The sequence below is a fragment of the Gavialis gangeticus genome, unplaced genomic scaffold (genome assembly GCF_001723915.1).
Source record: "Gavialis gangeticus isolate Ggan-Ray unplaced genomic scaffold, GavGan_comp1, whole genome shotgun sequence".
NCBI classification, from domain to species: Eukaryota; Metazoa; Chordata; order Crocodylia; family Gavialidae; genus Gavialis; species Gavialis gangeticus.
In genome coordinates this window covers 61614049-61633354 of record NW_017729024.1, presented here as the reverse complement: position 1 = coordinate 61633354, position 19306 = coordinate 61614049, and the positions used below count along the sequence as shown (strand labels likewise).

The 19306-nt window shown below is 51.8% G+C and overlaps 1 protein-coding gene across 1 annotated transcript in view; it reads left to right on the top strand.

The window, feature by feature from the left end:
* Window positions 1-16054: 16054 nt before the first annotated feature.
* Window positions 16055-19306, top strand: part of CORO2A (coronin 2A) — a 134129-nt gene continuing 130877 nt past the window's right edge. The window contains exon 1 of the mRNA XM_019517163.1: window positions 16055-16551. Within this exon, the coding sequence (XP_019372708.1) occupies window positions 16537-16551 (15 nt within the window). The 5' untranslated portion in view covers window positions 16055-16536. The remainder of the gene's footprint in view (window positions 16552-19306) is intronic.

Genomic DNA, 19306 nt, shown 5'->3' with positions numbered 1-19306 from the left:
GCCTGGCCCACTGGTGCATGCCTTCGAGCTGGACTGGGCTGGCTCCATGCCAACATATAGGGCTCACTGTACTGCACGTGGGAGCTGCATGTCACTGGGCCAGGCTGGCTCTGTGCCTCCACATGGGGCTTCCAGCACTCCAGCGGGACCAGGGAGCCACATGTGGAGGCACAGAGCCTACCAGGCCTGAAGGCACGTGGACCAGGAACTGCAGGAAATTGTGCACCATCAGGCCAGGTGGGCTCCATGCCATCACGTGCAACTGTCCAACCCTGGTGGAGTGCTGGAAGCCCCACGTGGAGGCACAGAGCTGATCCGGCCTGGCTGCATGTGACTCCCACCTGCAGTGCTGTGAGCCACACATGCTGGCACGAAGCCAGCCCAATCTGTCCCGAAAGCGCACATCAGCAGGTCGGACTGGCTTTCTTTGCCATGTGCAGCCCCCAGAACTCAAGCCAGAGCCTTGCACCACTGGAGGACTTTGCCTGCCACAGCCATGAGCACCCCAAAGGCCTGCTGCCGCCACCAGCGGGGGCTGTACACCATAGGGGTGTGGGGGGAGGCCCACAGCAACCCACAAACCCCACCCCCACCCCCATCATGCAGGCAGGAGTTTCCCTCCTCACTCACTAGCTGTCCAGTTGCATGCCACTGTGCTCATGGGGCTCCCAGCTGGAGTGCTGGGAGCCTCACAGCGTGGAAACACAGAGCCCAATTGCTTTAATGGCAGGCGACCTCTGGAAGCTTGCACCTCCCACCGGCAGGTTGGTACTAAGTTTTTTTGGAGGGGCCCAGCAGGCTGGATTCAGCCCATGGCCCATATTTTGGCCACCTCTACACTTGACACAGGATCAGAGCCAGCCCTGCTTTTTTGTGGCAGCTCACAGGTCATTTTTATCAATGCTATTGAACATCAGTTATAGCACCACATAAGGGAGAGCACAGATTGGGGCAGTAATGGGACAAGAAAACCATTGCCATATTGCTAAGAAGCCTGCCATGTCCAACATAAGCACTGCCTGGCCCACGTTCCCCATCTGCCTGTTCTTTCTAAAACCACCCTATGGTGCCAGCACTTTAAGTGCAATGGGTTTTCCTGAGGTCAGTGTTGCCAAACCCTTCCAGCCCTCCACAGGCCAGTGCAGGGCTTGGGGCTAACCCTGGCGTGCATTGTTGGTTATCTGGCTACCACCCCGCATGTTTTGGGCCTGCCCCGTGTGCTTAGCGGCTCCCAAGCTTATCAAGACTGAGATAAGTCCATGTTTTCCTTCAGATCCTGCTTTAACCCATGGCTGGCTCGCCTTTGGCTTGGGCCCCAAGCCTTCAGTCAGCACCATGCAGGCTACAAGGGCCAGGATCCCTGGGTGGCACTGGACTGCAGTTTTAGATTTCCTTTGCTGAAGCCAGAGTTCCCACACGCCCCGGCTGCAGTTTAGCTCTACAACTCCAGAGCCGCAGGACAGATCAGCACAGTGCCAGCGGGTGCCGGGCTACCCCAGAGCAGTGTCCCCAGGGCACTGGGCTGGATAAGGGCTGCATCTGCTGGGCGCGATCAAACTGGGCAGGGCGGGCTGGCTTCACAGGCAGGGATGCGTCTTCTTGGGTGTGCCCTGGCGCGTGTGCCCAAGAGCCAGGACAGGCAGGTGGGCTCTTCCTCTCCCCCTACCCTAGCAGGGTGGCAGGCTCTCCTGGGGCTGTGCATCCCACCCAGTGCTCCGCTCTCTGCTGGCCCAGAGCCCTTCCCTTGCCCTGCGCCTAAGCTGGCCGCCACCACTGCTCTGCTAAGCAGGTGCATTGTGCCCTGCTTCTTGCCTAGAGCTGCTCCTCCTCCCCACAGGCTCTGTGCCGGGCTGGGGGTTGGGCAAGCTGCTCTGTGCAGGAAGGTGATGCTGGCCGGGGTGCTGGCTGTTGCACCAGGAGCCCAGCTTCCCTCTCTGTGAAAGCCACAGGGAGCTGGTCCCTGCCAGAGTTGCACAGTCTATGCTTGTCACATCCGCCTCTTCTGTAGCTTGCACAGAAGGGCAGAGCTGGACTCTAAGCCTCGTGGCTTTCCTGCAGAGGTCGGGGTAGCTTCAAAGCAGGGGCTTCCCCTGCCTGGCGTGCTGCAGGGGTAGCCTCTTACAAACCCTTTTTCCATTTTGAATCGCCCTTAAAGCATGACTCCAACGTCCCTCAACGATATGCTGCTAAAAAGCATGCTTGGAGGTGCTGCTTGCAAAGGAGGCCTAAAGTGGGGTGCCTACTCCACAGCCTTCCACAGCAGGTTCCTTCCTGTCTCTTGGGATTTGTAACTGCTCTCTAGCTGGGAGGGGAGTTTCGGCTGTTCAGACAGACAAGTTGGCAGTTGCAAACTGAGTTTGGAGAAGGCAAGGCACAGGCTTATCTAGGTCCTGGAGCAATGCAGCCTTTCTGCAACTGACCAATGTATGCATTAAGGACATATATGTATGCAAATCAAGAGCAGTCTCTGGCTTAGGAAAACAAGTGAAATGATTTGCTAAATGGAAACTGCATAGGATTGGGAACTAGATACACCTGAGGCCTCATGCCTATTGTGTTGTTTTGAAGCTGTTGTTAACCCAGGGTGTCATTCACTCCTAGTGGGTTGGATCCATATGCAGTGGTGAGGTAAGTGGCTATGGTGGGGGTTAACAAAGGCTCCCACCCCCCACCAACATGCTTCCCCAACTGGGCTTCTTGCTCTGGGTATCTGGAGCCTGCCCTTCCCCTACTAACCCCACCCCAAATTCCTAGCCCCTCAGCAAGCCAGACTTACAATACAGTTTCTGGCCTATAGGCAGTATGTTTGACACCCCTTCTGTAAACGATGCTTATTGAGTATATAGCACCGTGGCATTTTTGTGGGTCCCCCCTTTTATTTTTACACCCTTGTGAATATAAACACACTGCATGGGTGGGGAGATCTGTGGAGACTTAGCAAGAAGATGAGCATGTTGGCAAGTATTTAGGCCTATGAACAGCGAAGGGCATCACTTAAAAGGGGCATCGGACTTGCTGCACTAGGTCAAGTGAACACTCTATCCAATATCTCCTTTGTCATATTGCATCAGACCCTGGGCCCATCCTTCTTCCAGCAGTGGTCCATACCTGATGCTTCAAAGGAAGCTGCACAAGGTTCATATTGGAGCTAGCCCAGTGCATGCAACTGTGGTCAGGCTGCTAGTGGCCTACCACACCCCACAGGGGTTCAGTTTACATCTTGGTCTGCCCATTCTCCCCCCCACTCACACTGAAGTCAAAGATTGAAGACAATGGAGGCTGCATAGTGGTCAGCCCCTTTGACCACTGACTATCACTTCCAGTTTATAGAAGTAAGACCTGAACTTTTTAAACGCCTATTTTTAAAAAAGGTCAGACTGTTCCTAGCCCCTCAGCAACAACAATGTATGTGTGTGTGAGCTGCTGTGGCATGCTTTACCGGGTAACTTCCCTGTTGCTATCTGAATTCCAGATACAGATCTTTCCTAGAAGAGATGAAGAAAGGGGCTGACAGTAGAAAGCAACCTCTGGCTGAAATTCCGGGCAAGCCAGATGAGTCAAATACAGATGAGGCTGGCTCAGAAAAACAGGGGTGACATGTCAGTGCCTACATGAGACTTAGAAAATGCACAGCTCAAACCTAGCAAGGCAGCACCCCAAAATAAACTCTGTGGATATTTAAATAAACATGGGGTCAAGGGGCCAATCAGGGCCTGGAAGTCTCATTGATTCTTTTAAGATGAAAACAATTGTCACTCCAGCATGTCACTGTCTGAGTGGGGAGCTGAGATCTCCTGGGGTGGGGAAGAGTGCTGGGTTGGTGTGGTGGTTGAGTGCTTTTTCATGGCACAGTGACAGTTTTAAAAGCTGAGGAAAGAGGCTTGTTCATAAGGGTTAGATTCTATGGTAGTTTGGTGCCACTTGTTTTCTAGTTAAGCCTGGTCTCATGGTTATTGCAGTGACAACTGAGTAGAGGCTTGGACAGCCCCAGCCCTGAGCATGCAGCGGGCAGCCTGTCTTTGCCCTGTGCACAGATCCACGGCAGGCACATGCCCTCCATGCCTCCCCAGGGGGTGTGCGCAGTGGTGGGAGCCAGCCCGCCGTACCCCATGGAAGAGCTGCCAGCTCTGTCCCGTGCCCCTCCCCAGCTGGGCAGCGCCTGCCCCTGCCCCAGCCCCACTCCCTCCCTTACTGTGGGGTTCTCAATCTGTCCCCCCACGCCCTTTCCCTCCAGCAGTCTTACCAGCTAGATGCTTCTCACCATGCTGCTGGGTTGCATATTGTCAATTGGATCAGTATCGGCTAACATGGCTGGTCAATAATCGGCCATTGGTAGCAGCCCAAAAAATCTTTATTGGTGCACCCCTAGTTTTGAGCTTTTGTCAAAAGAACCCCATCCCTGCCCAGCGTTTTACTCTCCTGTAGCCTTCAGCTGTGACTAGCTTTCCATGGAGAATTAAATTTTCCTTGAGGTGCAGCAGATGGTTCTTTCTTGGCAACCAGGGCTGACAGCTCACCCTAAGGCACAGTTAAGGTGGGAAGGGGGCTCAGCATGCATGTGTGTTCTGTGTAGCCAGTCTCAGCTAGGGCTTGCTTTTTGTTGCCTACATCAGAGAGGCAGTGATGGAGCTGTTCAGCAAGCATGTGTCAGGATGCAACTCATACTGTGAAGACCACATGCCAGTCCTTTTCTATGTGATGTTAGGCAGTCAACAAGCAGGCAATGATGTACTGGCTGCAGCAGTTGCAGATGAAGCATTGGAAATTTTGCAACACCCAGGGTGGACTTCCTGTGGGTAGTTTCACTGCTGCAGGCCTGGCTATGAATGAACTGCTGCTCAGCAAAACATGTAGGCATTTAGTATTTCATTATTTCCTTTGAGCTATGAATCTGGCTTCCCTTATCGGAGCTGCATGCAGAGATCCCGACCACATTCTTTAAATGATGAGGTTAACCTGACCTTTCATGGTCTGAGGTCCTGAGATTCTACAGCTAAAACTGCCTTCAGAGTAGACTTGTGTGCCTTAAGCTTAAACCTGTTGCTTTACACGATAAGAGGAAGCAGTGCCACCCTCCTTCACCCCATGCAGTCCAGGACAGGCAGCTGGGAGGGTCCAAACTGATGCCCGCAGTTTCTCTTGCATTTCCCTTTGTGTGCAATGTCTGCCCCTTCTGTGCCATTTCTTGTTCCTACGGGGCCATCAGAGCTTGCTGTTAAGTGCTGTGTTGTAAGTTTGCTTTGCATGGAGTGCCAGGACATGAGGCCTGCGGTCTCCATTGATACTATACCTGGCATTCTATGACTTCACACCAGCTGTATGCTTTTTAAAACAAATCACAGGCAAGGGTCATGCCTCTGCTTCAGAAGGTTCTTGGTCATGGGTGGTCAAAATATGACCCGCGGGCCAGATATTGCCCGCCAGGCCATTCTATCTGGCCCGCAGGACCCCTAAAAACTTTAGAAAATATTTATCTGCTCCTGGATGCCTGTCAAAGACAACAGGAACCAGGGGCAGTAGGACCCAGGAGGAGCTGGCAGCAGGAGTCAGGAGCTCAGTCCCACCCTGCCCCCAATCATTTCCCTGCCTTCCTGCCCCCCCCACTGCTGCATGGGGCTGTGCCGGTACTGCATGTGTGCGTGTGTGCAGGTGCATGTGTGTAGGGTGTCCCACACGCACACCCTACCATACACATACATCCACATCCCCCTCGCACTGCCATACATGCAGACCAATCCACGCCACCTCCCCCCACACAAACCCCAATTCCACCCACACCCCACATATCCATACACATCCCCACATGCTCCCACTCCCACACACCCACACCTATCAACTGCCCACAGACAGACCCACACACCCACAGCCCCCCACAAACCTATACCCCCCACAATATACAAGCTTCATTTTAAGCTATTATATACAATCACCTCTATATACACTACACAAACACAGTAAACCAGGACAAAAATATTTTTTGAAATCAAATTAATTAATGTTTGAGATGTTCGCTTTTTAGAACATAATTTGGTATTTTTCTGGTTCCGAGACAGCAAACCCCCTTGTTGAAAGGAGTACTTCTGGGGGAAAGGGGAAGGACTTCTGGTGGTAAAGGTCAGGGTTTAGGAGGCAGGACTTTCAGTCCCAAAATGGCAACCAAGGTGTGGGGCACCTGTCAAGGGGCAGGGCTACCCTTGCAGCCCTGGACAGCTTGCCAAATCTCAGTAAGCAGCCCTCCACCCAAAATAATTGCCCGCCCCTGTTCTTGATGTATCTCAGTCCCTCTCCCCACCCCCACATGGTGCAGTAGCCTGCCTGATATGACTTCAGTTTTATTATGAGAATAAATACACAAACTGAGTGGTCTTCAGAGAAAAAAATGGCAGCTGTCTAGCACTTTCTCTGTCTCTTGTTCCAGCAGGAAGCTAAGGCTTGGCAATTATTCAGACTTTTACTGAGTTACACCTTAATTTACAATCAGTTACTCCTGTATCTGCAAACAGATGTTACCTAACAGCACATTTCCACTGGAGGCATAAAACTATTTGTGCACGTGCAAGCATTTTGTGGTGTAGTGCAAGGAAATCTGGGCTGCTTCCTTTGCCTCATCTGGCCTGTCTTGCAAAGATACGTGTGCTGGTCTTCACACCCATAGAAAGGGTATGAATCCCGGGCAGTGTTTTGCTGCTTCTTGGTTTCTCTCCTTGTTTTCTAGCAGACACTGATAATGAGGAATTCCTGCCCCATATGAAAACACGTACAGAAGTGGTGGGTTTAAAGGCAGCCTCTCTGCCTGCTCCCCAGCCAGCCACTGCCCTCCACAACATCTCCCTCAAGCATCCTTGGACTGAAATACAGTAAGTGTCTTTAAGGGGGGTGGGAATGGGGTCAGAATATGTTGCTCAGACTGCTCGTTTCTGTTGATAAATGTTTCTGAAGCATTTTATTACGAGTATTTGCACCATGTATCATTTGGCTGAATCCATCTGACTTCTTGTATGGCTCTTGATATAATCATTAAACAATGGCACAAACAGGCAAAAGCCAGTGTAGTGCATGAGGTACAGAAAAAAATAAAAGTGTTCCCTTTGGCCAAGTATCTAGATCAGTGTTTCTCAAGTAGGATGCCATAGCACCCTGGGGTGCCCTAAAATCCTTTCAAGAGTGCTGCAGTACTGTGCAATGTTAGCACTGTTGGGTGTGCAAACATGATTTACAAGATAAACCCAGGACTTTGAAAAGGAATCCATAGTGTTAAAAACATTCTGACCTGTTGTGGTCTTTCTGAGTTCTTTGCAACAGAAGAATTGCTCTATTATTTTTCCTTAGTCAAAAAATGAGAGAAAACAGAATTGGCATTTTCTGACAGTGCCTTCAGTCTAATGAAAGGTGACTTGAGTCTAATGAGATTGAGACCCATTGGTCTATCTCAAACTTCAGGATTGGTTGTTCTGCATTTCCTGCAGTTTTGTAAATTCCTGGAAAGGCAGAAGTCAGGACACAAGGGTTGCTTTTCTAGGGGGCCTGCCAGGGTTGCCAGCTATGCATAAGTTTACAGACAATCCTTAAAAGAGCAAGGCTAAAAACCTGCCTGTAAAGTCCATTAAAAAGAATGGAACCATCCTCTGAAAAACTAAGCAACCAAGAGTAGGGGACCTCTGGGGTTGGGCAGCATGGTATGAAACCATCACCATAGTCTAGCAGGGTTGCCAACCCAAGAAATTTTTTTACTGACAACCAAACTTTTTTTTTTACTTTGGTTGGTGCTAAACCCCTAAATTTAAACCCAGTTCTTGTTACTGCCATCCATGGACTGACAGAAGGGATATGTTTACACTATGTAAAACAAATGTCAGTAAAAATACATCCGTAAAAAAGTGTTTGCAGATGGTCAGTGTAACAGGGTCCCTGTTAGAACCCTGTTACTTGAGGGAAAATCCCCGACAGCTGGGGGAAGACTCCCCATCCCCACACGGACAACCAATGACGAACAAGCTTTAGGGATAAAAGAAAGGGAAAGCCTCAAAGAAAATGCCTTTGGGCACCAGGTGAAGCAGAGAGATGACGGAACGTGGAAGAAGAGAAGGGGACTTACCAGAGACTCAGATGGACCCCGAGAGTGGCGAAGCTGGGAGGAATCCAGTGTACACAAAATTGAGATGCTGAGTGGTGGATCCCCAAGTGAAGCAGCGGGGCGATGCCCAGGGAAAATCGGCTATCCAGTAAATTTCACGGTACCGGGGAGGTGGGGAGAGTGGAGGCAGAAGGTGGGGGATCCCTGAAGAGAGTGGCAGGCAACAGCTGAAGAGCCCCCCTTGCCAGCAAACCCCGCAGTCCCAAGGAGCATGGGAAAGGCAGAGGCATCAGGTGGCGGATCCGCCGCAGCAAGCGAATGTTGCCAATCTGTCTCCCGGTGAGGGAGAGGGCATCCCCGGGCTAGAACGAAGTGGAACTGGGGTATCTGGGGACACTAGAAGCAGACCCTTGGGTGAAGTAACCCCAGGCTCCTCCCCCAGGTTCATGCCCCCGCGTGGAGCGAGGAATGCGGAGGGTGCCCACCGCTAAAGAGGCAATTAGCGATGGCATAAAAACTCAGGCAGGGAGACTCCTCATTTTTCTTTAAAGACTTATGAGCACCCAAGTGGGGATTACATTTTGAATACCTTGTGTGAAGGGAAAAATCCAGAGAATCCCCAGGTGATCCAGCAATTCAGAGTCAAAACTGCCTGACACCTAAACTACTAACTAGGCACTTAACATCAGGGAACCATCTGCTGACACTTACTTGAAAGCTCCAGCAGCTGCAGGTCTCCTTGTGAGTCCCAGTGTGATCTGGCGAGAGACTCAAGTTGGTTGCCACCTACAACTTGGGCACCTGTAAGTGAAAAGATAAGAAAAGTAATAAAGTGCGTTTGATCAATGTAACGGGTTGGGACTGGTCATTCCACGGGTGCCAACTAACATCCCATCAATTTCTTTCCTCCCTTCATAAGATCCAAGTTGTGGTAGGCGAGAACCAGAGGAACGGGTGGCACCCCACTAACCCGATAACAGTCAGAGAAAATGTCTTGTTTTGGCAACTTTAAGGCCTGCAACTGCCCCAACTCCATCTCAGATAAAAGGGCAATACAACGTTATGCTTAAAAAACACAGGTGTTTTTTTCTTTCTGCCAGTCTATTTATGAAGTAGTTGTTCCCTTTCTGAACTAGTTAGTCTCTAAGGCTATATCTCTGAATGAGTCCTACCTTCTGCCTAGTATTAAGATAGGGATGACTTGCCCTGAAAGTTAAGGATTTATTTTGCTTTCTTCTTGCTAGGAATGAGTCAGTGAAATAGACGGGGAAAGACTTTGCCAGGAACATGGAAGTCTGGCTATTGATGTCTGACATTGGACACCTCCATATAGGAAGGATCTTCGTAGTGCCATTAAGTAGTCTTCCAAGCCAGTCTTGTCCGACTGTAAGATGCAGCTATAATGAATAGAGATGCACCAGTATATCAGTGCCATATCAGATCAGCCCCGATAAAAGGAAGATTAACTTTATCAGCTTTTTTTGGCCAGTGTAGCCGATAATATCATCAATAAATACAATATGCCTTCTGGCTGGGGCCCCTGGACACCGCATGCATGCGCGCACACAGTGCACGTGGCCAGGAATGCAGCTGGGTAGCATGGAGAGCAGCACCCTGCATGCAAGTCTGCAGAGGAGAAGTGGCATGGGGAGGGGGGCAGATTGAGGCCCCCACAGTGAGGGAGGGAGTGGGGCAGGGGCAGGAGCAGGGAGTGCTGCCCAGCCAGGGCAGTGAATGGGACCCCGGGGCTGGGGTTGGGAGTGGGATAGAGCCACAGGCAGCTCGTCTGGGGCACTGGGATGGGGCAGCTCCCCACCGCTGTGTGCACCACCCAGGGAGGCATTGGGGGGGGCACGTGCCCCCCCCCCCCCCAATTTGTGAGCGGGGAAGAGGCAGAATACCTGTTGCAGCTTTGTGGCTCTCTGTGCTGCTGCCTTTGCTCTGGGAGCCATGCACTGGCCACATGTCCCCTGCCCACCCAGCAGCAGTGGTAGTAGCAAGTGTTGCCTCCTGCCAGCATGCAGCTCCTGGGGCAAAGGCAGCAGAGTGGAGAGCCCCAAGCTTGCAGCAGGCGGCCTGCCTCCACCCTTGCACTGCTTGGCTTTGCCCCTAAAAGCATCCCTGTGCTTAAAAATGGTGGTGGCAAGGCTTGAACTAAAGCTCATTTGATGAGCTTTAGTTCAAGTGCCCCCTCTGCTATTTTTAAGCACCATTTTTAAGTGCCATTGATCCCCTGGATGAGCCACCTGCGGCTCCATCTCACTCTTGGCCCCAGGGTTCTATTCACCACCCTGACTGGGCAGCGCCTCCAGCCCCAGCCCCGCTCCCTCCCTTACCATGGGGGCCTCAATCTGCTCCCCCACACCCCTTCTTCTCCACAGACTTAAGTGCAGGGAGCTGCTCTTCACACTGCCTGGTTGTATTCCTGTAAATTGGTTATCAGATCAGTATCAGCTGATATGCCTGGTGAATAATTGGCTATTGGTATCGGCCAACAAAATCTTATATCGGTGCACCCCTAATAATGAATAGTACTTACAGACCTTAGTTTACATGTGTGCATAAATTGTATACTGACTCTGACCCTTAATTGTGGATGTCTATAATCTTTGTTGCCCTTGACCTTATTTTACATGGGACGGGGCTCTCAATGCCTACAGTTGTTAGTCTGTGCCATCACTTGGATAGTGTTAGTGCAGAGATGAGGTCTGACTAGGCAGTAGGGACTCTATTTGTAGTAATCTGTCCAAATCAGCACATAGACAATGCCCAGGGAAGTGTATGTGTCTGTGTGTACAGGTAGGAGAAGGCAGCGGGGATATTGCTTGTTTCTGCCACATGCAAGTGGGGCTTTCTTGTCATTTCAGAAACCCTGCTTATAACATCTGTGACTCCAAGCAGCTCTGGGTGAACAATGACAGCTTCAGCTTCAGTGAATTCCCAAAGCACCCTGAGAATTTGGAGGAGGAACAGTTAGGGGAAGGTGCCCATTCTTCTCACAGCCTGGCATCCCTGTTGTGCAGCCAACCTTGTAGATGCTGACCCAGAAGGGAAGGGTTGGTTGGACCTCCTGGAGAACAAATTCCATACTGCACTCTTCAGCATCCTCTCCTTGTTCTGGGTGCCTGCTGTACTGGCAGTCATGGGTCATGCTTTCACTGAGCCAATTTGTCCCCACTGGGCATCTGGACCTATTTTTTACTGTTTTCCCACTTGCTCTGTCTTAGACCAGCATGTGGCTGGTTCCTACTCAGTCTCAAGCAGTAAACAGAGTGGTCAAGTTCCTCCTATCAGCAGATCCTCTGTCATGACAGCCATTGCTGGCTCACACCTACCCCCTCCTACATGCTGTCTCACAGTTCAGTCAAGTTTGGCCTCCTATGGCCATAGCACACACTCTAGTCACGCTCTATGACCTCAAGTTCCACATAGAGCAATCTCAAGTTTGGGGTGCACCCCTTAGTCATCCCCTTTCTGTGGCCTCCTCCACCCCTACAGCTACAACCTGGCCATCCGGGAGAGAGGGGGGAGGGAAAGGGGGAAATGAAACCCCTGAAGTGCAAGCACCAATCCAAAGGAATTGTCTGCACGGGGTTCACTGCAACCCTTGGTGGTGGGCTTCATGTAGAAAAACCACAACAGAAAGTGCCTAGGTTACTTGACTTGCTTCCTATGCAGGTCCCAGCTTCCCTTCACTCTGGGAGTCCTCTCTGTCCTCCAGAGCATCTTGCTGAGGTTCTGGCTGCACTATTCCCCTCACCTCTTCCTTTATACACTCCTCATCCATGGCCCCACCAAGTCCCGGGATCTCCTGCTCAACCTCCTCCTGGCCCTGGTCAAGTTGGCCATGTACCTGATCAGAAAGGAGGCCGCAGCCAGGCGGGTTCCTGGGGACTGTGGGGCTGCTTTCCTTGCCCTACTTCACTCCCGTCTTCAGGCAGAGTATCACTGGGCAGTGTCTGCTGATTCCCAGGACTCATTTGGGGGCCAGCGGGCGCTGTCCAGTGTGCTCTGCTTGGTGTCTCCCCTTGGCACTCTTGTTATGAACCTCTGACTTTCACTTCTGTCCCTGTTTTTTTTTTAATTATTTGTCCCCAGTAATCAATTGCCATCCTTTTCTGTAGCCTTCCTCTCTATGGGAGGCTAAGATGTTATGTGGTGGGTCTAGGCCCATGCCCCTGCAGGCTGACAAATAGGAGTACTCTCTGTAGCCTAGGCTCCTGTCCTCATGCCTCTCACAAAGGGTTTTGTCCTCAACAGCTTCCACAGACAGACTGCCCCCCTGGCCTGAGTCATGGGCATAGATGGGGCTCTCTGGGTTACATGACTCCTCCACTTCTCCCTGGGCCACCAGGCTCTGCTTACACCTGGACCTGGAAGCCATCTTGCAGCAAGTTCCCCTGCCTGGGTCCCCTGGCTCTGCACCTGGACCCAGCAGCCATCTTACTGCAGTTCCCCCCCGCCTCTGCGTTTGACTCGGGGGTCACCCCCGGGGCACAGGCAGAGAGAGAGAGAGAGACAGAGAGAGGACCGAGATGAAGTGGAAGGAGGCCAGGGGAAAGGGGGAAGGGATCTCTACCAAGGGAAGGAAGTACTGGTAAACACACAGCAAGATGAGGAAGGAAAAAGTTTAGAAAGGGGAGGGTGGTGAAGGAGGGGGAATGGGCCAGAGGTGTCTGGCCTGCTTTCCATTCTAGAAACTGGATAGAAGCCCCATTAGAGGTGGGCAGGCAGGGTCTCTGGACTCCATGGAGACCAGCCAGGACTCCTGCAGGCAGGGCACGCTTGGCCAGGCAGATGGGATGGGGCCGCAGGCGGGCATGGAGCAGTGTCCGTCTGGGAGTTGGACGGGTGGGAAGGGGCTGGGGCCAGGATTGCAGGACAGTGACAGTGTGGGGATAGGGCCTAGGATACAGCCATGGTCCACTTCCCGCATGTCCCTGTGATGGGCACCAGTTCTGTGGGCAGGGACACGTCGGGAGTGGATGGCGGCTCTGCCCCGGTCCCTGGACTGGACCCACAGTGCCACTGGCCTGTGATCTTGGCCCCCCATAAGGCCAGCATGCAGCATATCCATCTCTCAGTGCACCCTGGTCTCAGGATTGAAGAACTTTCCCCCCACTGCCTCTATGTGTGCCACCAAAGTAGGCAGGCATTGTGATAGAAACATGCTCAGGCACATATTTTCAGCTTCCAACAGCTCCTAGGTAATCCTGATAAGTGGAGAAAAGCAAACAATCTTCTTTGCATGATGGGTCACGTCCACATTGCTCATCCGCCCACAGCATGGCATGTTCAGTTGTTAGCACTGCTGCAATCCAGAAGGAAGAAATGTTGTTCCTATTACAGTATATTATTATTTGGAAGCTGAGCCAGTGATTAGTCTGGGCTCGTTACCAGCAGCACTTGGCTCTGGTGTAATATTCTCATGTGTCATCCTGGATTGGAGGCTGGTCCTTACTCTGAAACAGTCTTTCTGTGAGATTATATTCCATAAGCCTGGGTGCTGAAAAATGCTACACATTGTTCTTATGTGAAAATCAAAGAGTGACCTGTGTGTTTGACTTGCCAAACCCTCCTACACAAGTTCAGAATGTCACTGAGCCGTCTGCCAATTTGCCCCTCAGCCTGTCCTCTGTCACTCTCATTCTCATGAAGGTGTCTGTCTCTCCAAATGCTATCCTCAGTTAAATTTAAAATGGACCAGATGCTATGTTGCCTGGGCTCAGGCTGGCCCATAAGAAGTCCATTTAAGAGGCTCATGAGAAATGGCCTCTTTTCATGGCAAATCCCTAGAGCTAACAGGCCTGGCTAGAGGTATTCCACTTGTCCTATAGGATTTGATCCTTAGCTAGGTGCAATCTGCTCAGGTCACTTTAATGCAGGTATGTTGGATTATACCTGCTAAGAATATGGCCTATCATTTCTCCCAGCTCTAGTGTTCGGTGAGCAAAAGTAACCAAGCCAGAAGGGAATTTGCCCTGCAATCACCTGTGCAGCTGTCATGAAGTAGTAGCTGAGCAGCTCTGTTCATAATTTTCCTTTCTTTTGGGAGATGGCCACTACAGTTGTGTGTCCCGCTGTGCACCTTGGCAGCACCTCTCAGCCACAGAGTGGCCTAAACCTGAGGTAATTTTTTCACTGTTCTCTAACACTCACACATTCCAGACATGGTGCACCCTCTCTGAATGCACATAAGGTGCATAAACCAAACTTCATAAACCAGATTGTCAGGGGAGTCAACCAATCCACGCCTTAGCTAGCAGAAGCCCATGAGAGTTAATCCAGAGTGCTGGTCAGAGACACAAGAACAGAAGATTAGAAAAGACCAGGAACGTGAAGCACCAGTCCAAATGTGCTACCATCTTGAAAAGCAGCCAGAGCTAACATGAGACCTCACAACTCGGGCTTGTGGGAAGATAATGAAAGGTCATCTCCCCATTGTGGGATATGTTTTAGTGGCATCTGGCTTCAGCAAGTCAGTAGTTTACTCTCTCTCTCTCTCTCTCTCTCTCTCTCTTTCTCTCCCACACACACACACACACACACACGTGTTAAAAGGAAAAAAATGCATGGACCTTGGAGCAGAGTTAGAAGGGGGACAGAAGTTGGAGGTGTGCTAAGAAGTCAATCCATGTGCTCATGGATAGTACATGAGCTGAAGCACTTCTGTACTAGTTCTGTGATTAAAGAATTGGTTTAACGTACAGACACAGGCCCAAATTCTACTCTGTCTTCAGAAGGGCAAGTAGTGGTTAGGGCATTTGCCAGAAACACCTGAGTTTTAGGCCCACTTCATGCAGTGAAGTGCCTTGGCTACCAGGAACTGCCCAGAGCACTCTGCAGCCCTCCCTTTGAAGCTGACTCACTGGGTAGCCAGAGGGAGAAGATATGTGCAACAAAAGATCAAGTGAGAGGGTGCATTTCTCAGTGAGAAGGATGTTGCCATGGAAAGGCTGGGGCTGGGTTCTGGTCTCTTACCCTTGCTGGGGCAGATGGTTTCCTACTGCAGTCTACCCAATGACTTAAATACAAGAATACCAATGGGGCAGGAGTCAGGCCACGGGTGACTGATGCTGCCTTAGTTGGGGGGGGGCACATGCCCCCCGTGCGACCAGTCCTCACCTAAGTGGCGAGTGTGGCCAGTCAGGAGGAGCATTGGTGCTCTCAGGGGGACATGTGCACCCCCCACGCATCCCCAGTCAGGCAGAAGAAACAGCTATGTGGCATGCTGAGAACATAGCTAATGCTTCTGCCTGTGACCCTTCCTTCCTCTGTGGCCTTCAGCTTGGGGGAAATCTTGTGACGTTACTAGGGCTCCTGTGGCAGACAAATGCTGGCTTGACAACTGCTCGTCCTGCAGATGGCTCTGGGTAGAAAGGGTTAAGTCCTCTGGAAATGGCTCCCACATCCATATAAGACAGCCAGAGCCCAGCAAAGAGAGATCACACAAGATCAGCCCTGGACGATGCAAGACAGCCTCAAGACACTCCCAGCCCAGGAGCAGGAGGTTGCATCCTGCTCCCCCCATCAGCAACACCAGCCACCAGAGCTGCAGGCTCCTATAGCGTCCATGGCAGCACTGGGCAAGCCCAAGGCCTCAGGGACTAGGCTTGCTGCATGTTTCTCCGGAGAACCTGCCCCAGTCACCGATTTAGGCACCAACAGACGCCGACCGCGTCCTCGGAGCAAAGCCGCTCAGCCCCTGCGCTGGCTCCCGGGAAGGCTCAGTGTCCTGCAACCCCTTACAACGCTGCTTTATTTCTTGTTAAGCTCCGCGCCTGCCCCTGCCCTAGGTCTCCCTTGCCAGAGGCAGCCCTGCTGAAGGGAGGGAAGGGGCTGGTGCGATGCGATGCGACGCGACGCGACGCGCCAGCAGGAGCCGAGTCCCCTGAGCGCCAGGGCGCTCCCGCCACGTGCCCGCCAGCAGGTCCCGGGGGAGCCCAGGCCGGGCGGGGAAGGGCAGGGCAGGTCTGCTTAGGTGGAGCCAGGCTCCGCCCGCCCTCATGCATATGCAGCGGCTCTTCCTATTTCTGCCGCACACAAAGGAAGGAAATCTCTTTCTCTGATCCTTTTCTCTCCTCCCCCCCCGGAGCCCCTACCTCCCCGCCCCGGGCTATGCTGCAGCGACTGTGCGGTGTCCCCGCAGCTCGCTCTGCCGCTGCCGGGCGCTGGGAAGCTGGAGGTTTTCTAGTTTGTTGGGTGGTTTCTTTTTTTTTTTTTGGCTTTTCGTTTCGGATCCTCCCAGCTCTCCCGTGCCTCTTGCAGCAGGCAAGCCAGGCAGCCCTGTGTCATGACTTATGAATGACCGTGACTCAGGGATCGCCCACCCTCCGCGAGGGGCCACTTAGTCCGAGCCGGCAGGGGGGCAGGGCTGGGCTGCGTGTGCCTGCAGAACTGGAGCTCCCTGCTGCAGCGGGGGGTGCTGGACACCACGCCCTCCTGGCCTGGAGTAATCCTGCATGACCATCACAAAGGTAGGAGAGCATTGGACTGGAGCGCAGGATGCACCTGCTGCTAAAAGGCAGGCAAGGTGCTTTGGGTCAATCTGATGTCTTTTATTCGACCAGCTTAAATAGTGGGAAAACATTTTGCTTTGCAAGCGTTCGGGTAGAAAATCTCCTTCCGCAGGCTGAGGAAGCATCTGCAGTTGGTGTGCGCTCTTTCTGGATGGGAGGAATAGTAAAGAAGCCAGAGGCTGGGCTGCACACAAGACAGGCAGTCAGTGAAGATGTAGATTGAGGAGTCAGTGGGTGAGAGACAGGCTGGGTAGGGGGAGAAGGGGGATGAATGTAACAGTTAAATAGTGGAATGGTACCTGGGGGAGTCAGATGTTAGGCAGGTTATATAGAATGTGTCATCAATCCAATGTCTACATTTAGTCCATGATTTTTAGTATCCAGGAGGTTGATGAAGTGAAGTTCATAGGCTCATTTGTGAAAGGTGTTCTGTAAATTCCCCTTGAGGATCAGAACTGAGAGATTGGAGAGAGAGTGGTTTTGTTGTGAGAAATGTGCCCACACAGCTAATTGGGTATTCTTGTCTTTGATAGATTTCCACAGTTGCTGTTTGGTCTCTCATACAAATTTTCCATCAGGGCATTTGGTGCACTGGATGAGATGTATTACATTTCTGGAGGTGCAGGTGTAAGATCCAGGAATGGTGATGGTTCTGTTGTGGGGTGCAGTTATTCTGGGGGTACTGCAGATATGTTAGCAGGTTTTACATGTCTTGTCCTGGCATGGTCTGGATCCATTTGGTGTATTTTGGGCCATAGAAAGTTTGCTTCTGGTTATGGGGTTAGTGAGGTTCAGTACTTGTTTGAAGGCTAGGATGGGTGGCTCTGGGAAGATCTCTTTAAGAATTGAGTCTCCTTCTAGTATGGGTTGCAATTGTTTGAGGATTTTCTGTATAGGCTCCAGGGAGGGGTGAAATGTCATAACCAGTAGTGTGTGGTTCATGGGAGTTTTCCTTCTGCACTGTAGCAATTCTTCATATGGTATCTGGGTGGCTTTTTTAATAGTGCAATCTATCTCTCTGGAGGCGCGTCCTTCTTGAGTGAAAGCATTTTTGAGATTTGTGAGGTGGTAATCATGGGTGTTTGGCAGGGCAGATGGCATTTTTAAGACCTAATCTACCTTTGCAGGCAATTGGAGAAGTTGGCATCTGTGTGCTGTCTGCCCTGTGACCCAGAGGGAAAACCAGCAGCATTCTCTGTGGACTGGCAATGCTTTTAGCCTGTCCAGGTTGTATTTGGTGCGTGCTCTGGGTGTGGGTTGAGCTGTATGCAGCATGCAGTCCCACAGGATGCAGGTATTGATGTCTCCAGCTTTGCCTTGCTTGTGGTGGCAGCATGTTGCTTGCAATCCCTACTGGGTGGAAAGGCAATGGCTTTGGGCATGATGTGTTGCCAGTGGAAAGTGCAGGCAGGCAGCTATGTTGTGCAGCCCATGCAGCCCTAAGGGAACAGCCCCCCTTTTACACTTTTATGCTGTGGTGGTATCCTGACAGTGCTGCATGTAAAGAGGTCTGATGAGAACTCAGTGTCCGGGAGAGGCTGGAGCAGAATCCAAAAGACCTTGGAAACCCATAGCACTGGGGAGCATTACAAAGCCAGTCCAGACAGTGCCATGATAGGCTGAATTTGGGGACACTGGCTCTCTACCTCAGTCTGATATGTGTAGAGTTGAGCAATAACTTTGTGCCCCCACAATAGCTCTTTGGCAGGCTGTGCTAGCAGGATTTGTGCTTTGAAGGGCTACCAGAGCCAGAAGGGGAGAGAGTCACTTTTTACTTGCACTGGGCTGGTGCCACTGGAGGGAGCAGCCCTGTCCCTTTCACTTCTGCCATGCTTTGAGTCCACCACCCTCTGCACCTTGGGCTTCTCGGCAGTCCCAAGGTGGATGCAAAGACAAAACTTCTCCTAGCTGGGCCTCAGGAGTTTGGTCCTCTGCCTAGGGCTGGATGAGATGCAAAAGTGCAGTCACAAAGTCACTGCCTGATGCAGGGCCCCTCTGAGTCTCCGGGAGTATCCAGCACAGAGTATGTGAGTCCTCAAAACCCCACCCCTACATAGACACATACACACATGGTGTCCAACATATGCAGGCACATGGATGTGCAGTGTACACATACACACATGCCTGGGGCTAGGAGCAAGTGATCTTGTACCTGGTTTGTGGAGGGTGGTGACCCCACAGCCCATCATGAGCTCTAGGACTTTCATTTGCTTGTATGTTTGGCACCTCATTTTGACTGTCTTGGCTCTCCAGGCCAAACTCTGTCACGTTCCCTTCCCTCCAGGGCAGACAATCTTGTAGCCTAGAGGTGCTGGATGGTTACTTTCCACAGTTCCTCTGTGCCCTGGGCAGCAGCTTCCTGCAACACGTGATACTGCACTTTCCTGCAGAGACAAAGGTTCCTCTTCTTCGCCAAAAGGCTGCCCCTTCCGGGTTCCAGTCTGCTGTCAGTTGGCCGGCTGGATGGGACTCCAGCAGTCAGCATTTTGATGGAGCCTCTGGGAAGCAGGGCAGTAAGCTGCAGCTCCCAGGCCATGCACTGGATCAGCTTTTACTAGCCCAGGGGTTTTCAACTGGAGGTACATGTGCCCCTGGGGGTACTTCTGATGGCCTCAGGGGGTACTTGGCAGTGGGAGTCTTGTCAACTAGCTGCTGGGGACACCCCCCTTCCCCCAGTCATCGATGTGCCACTGGGGGACCCGCCCCCCCCCCC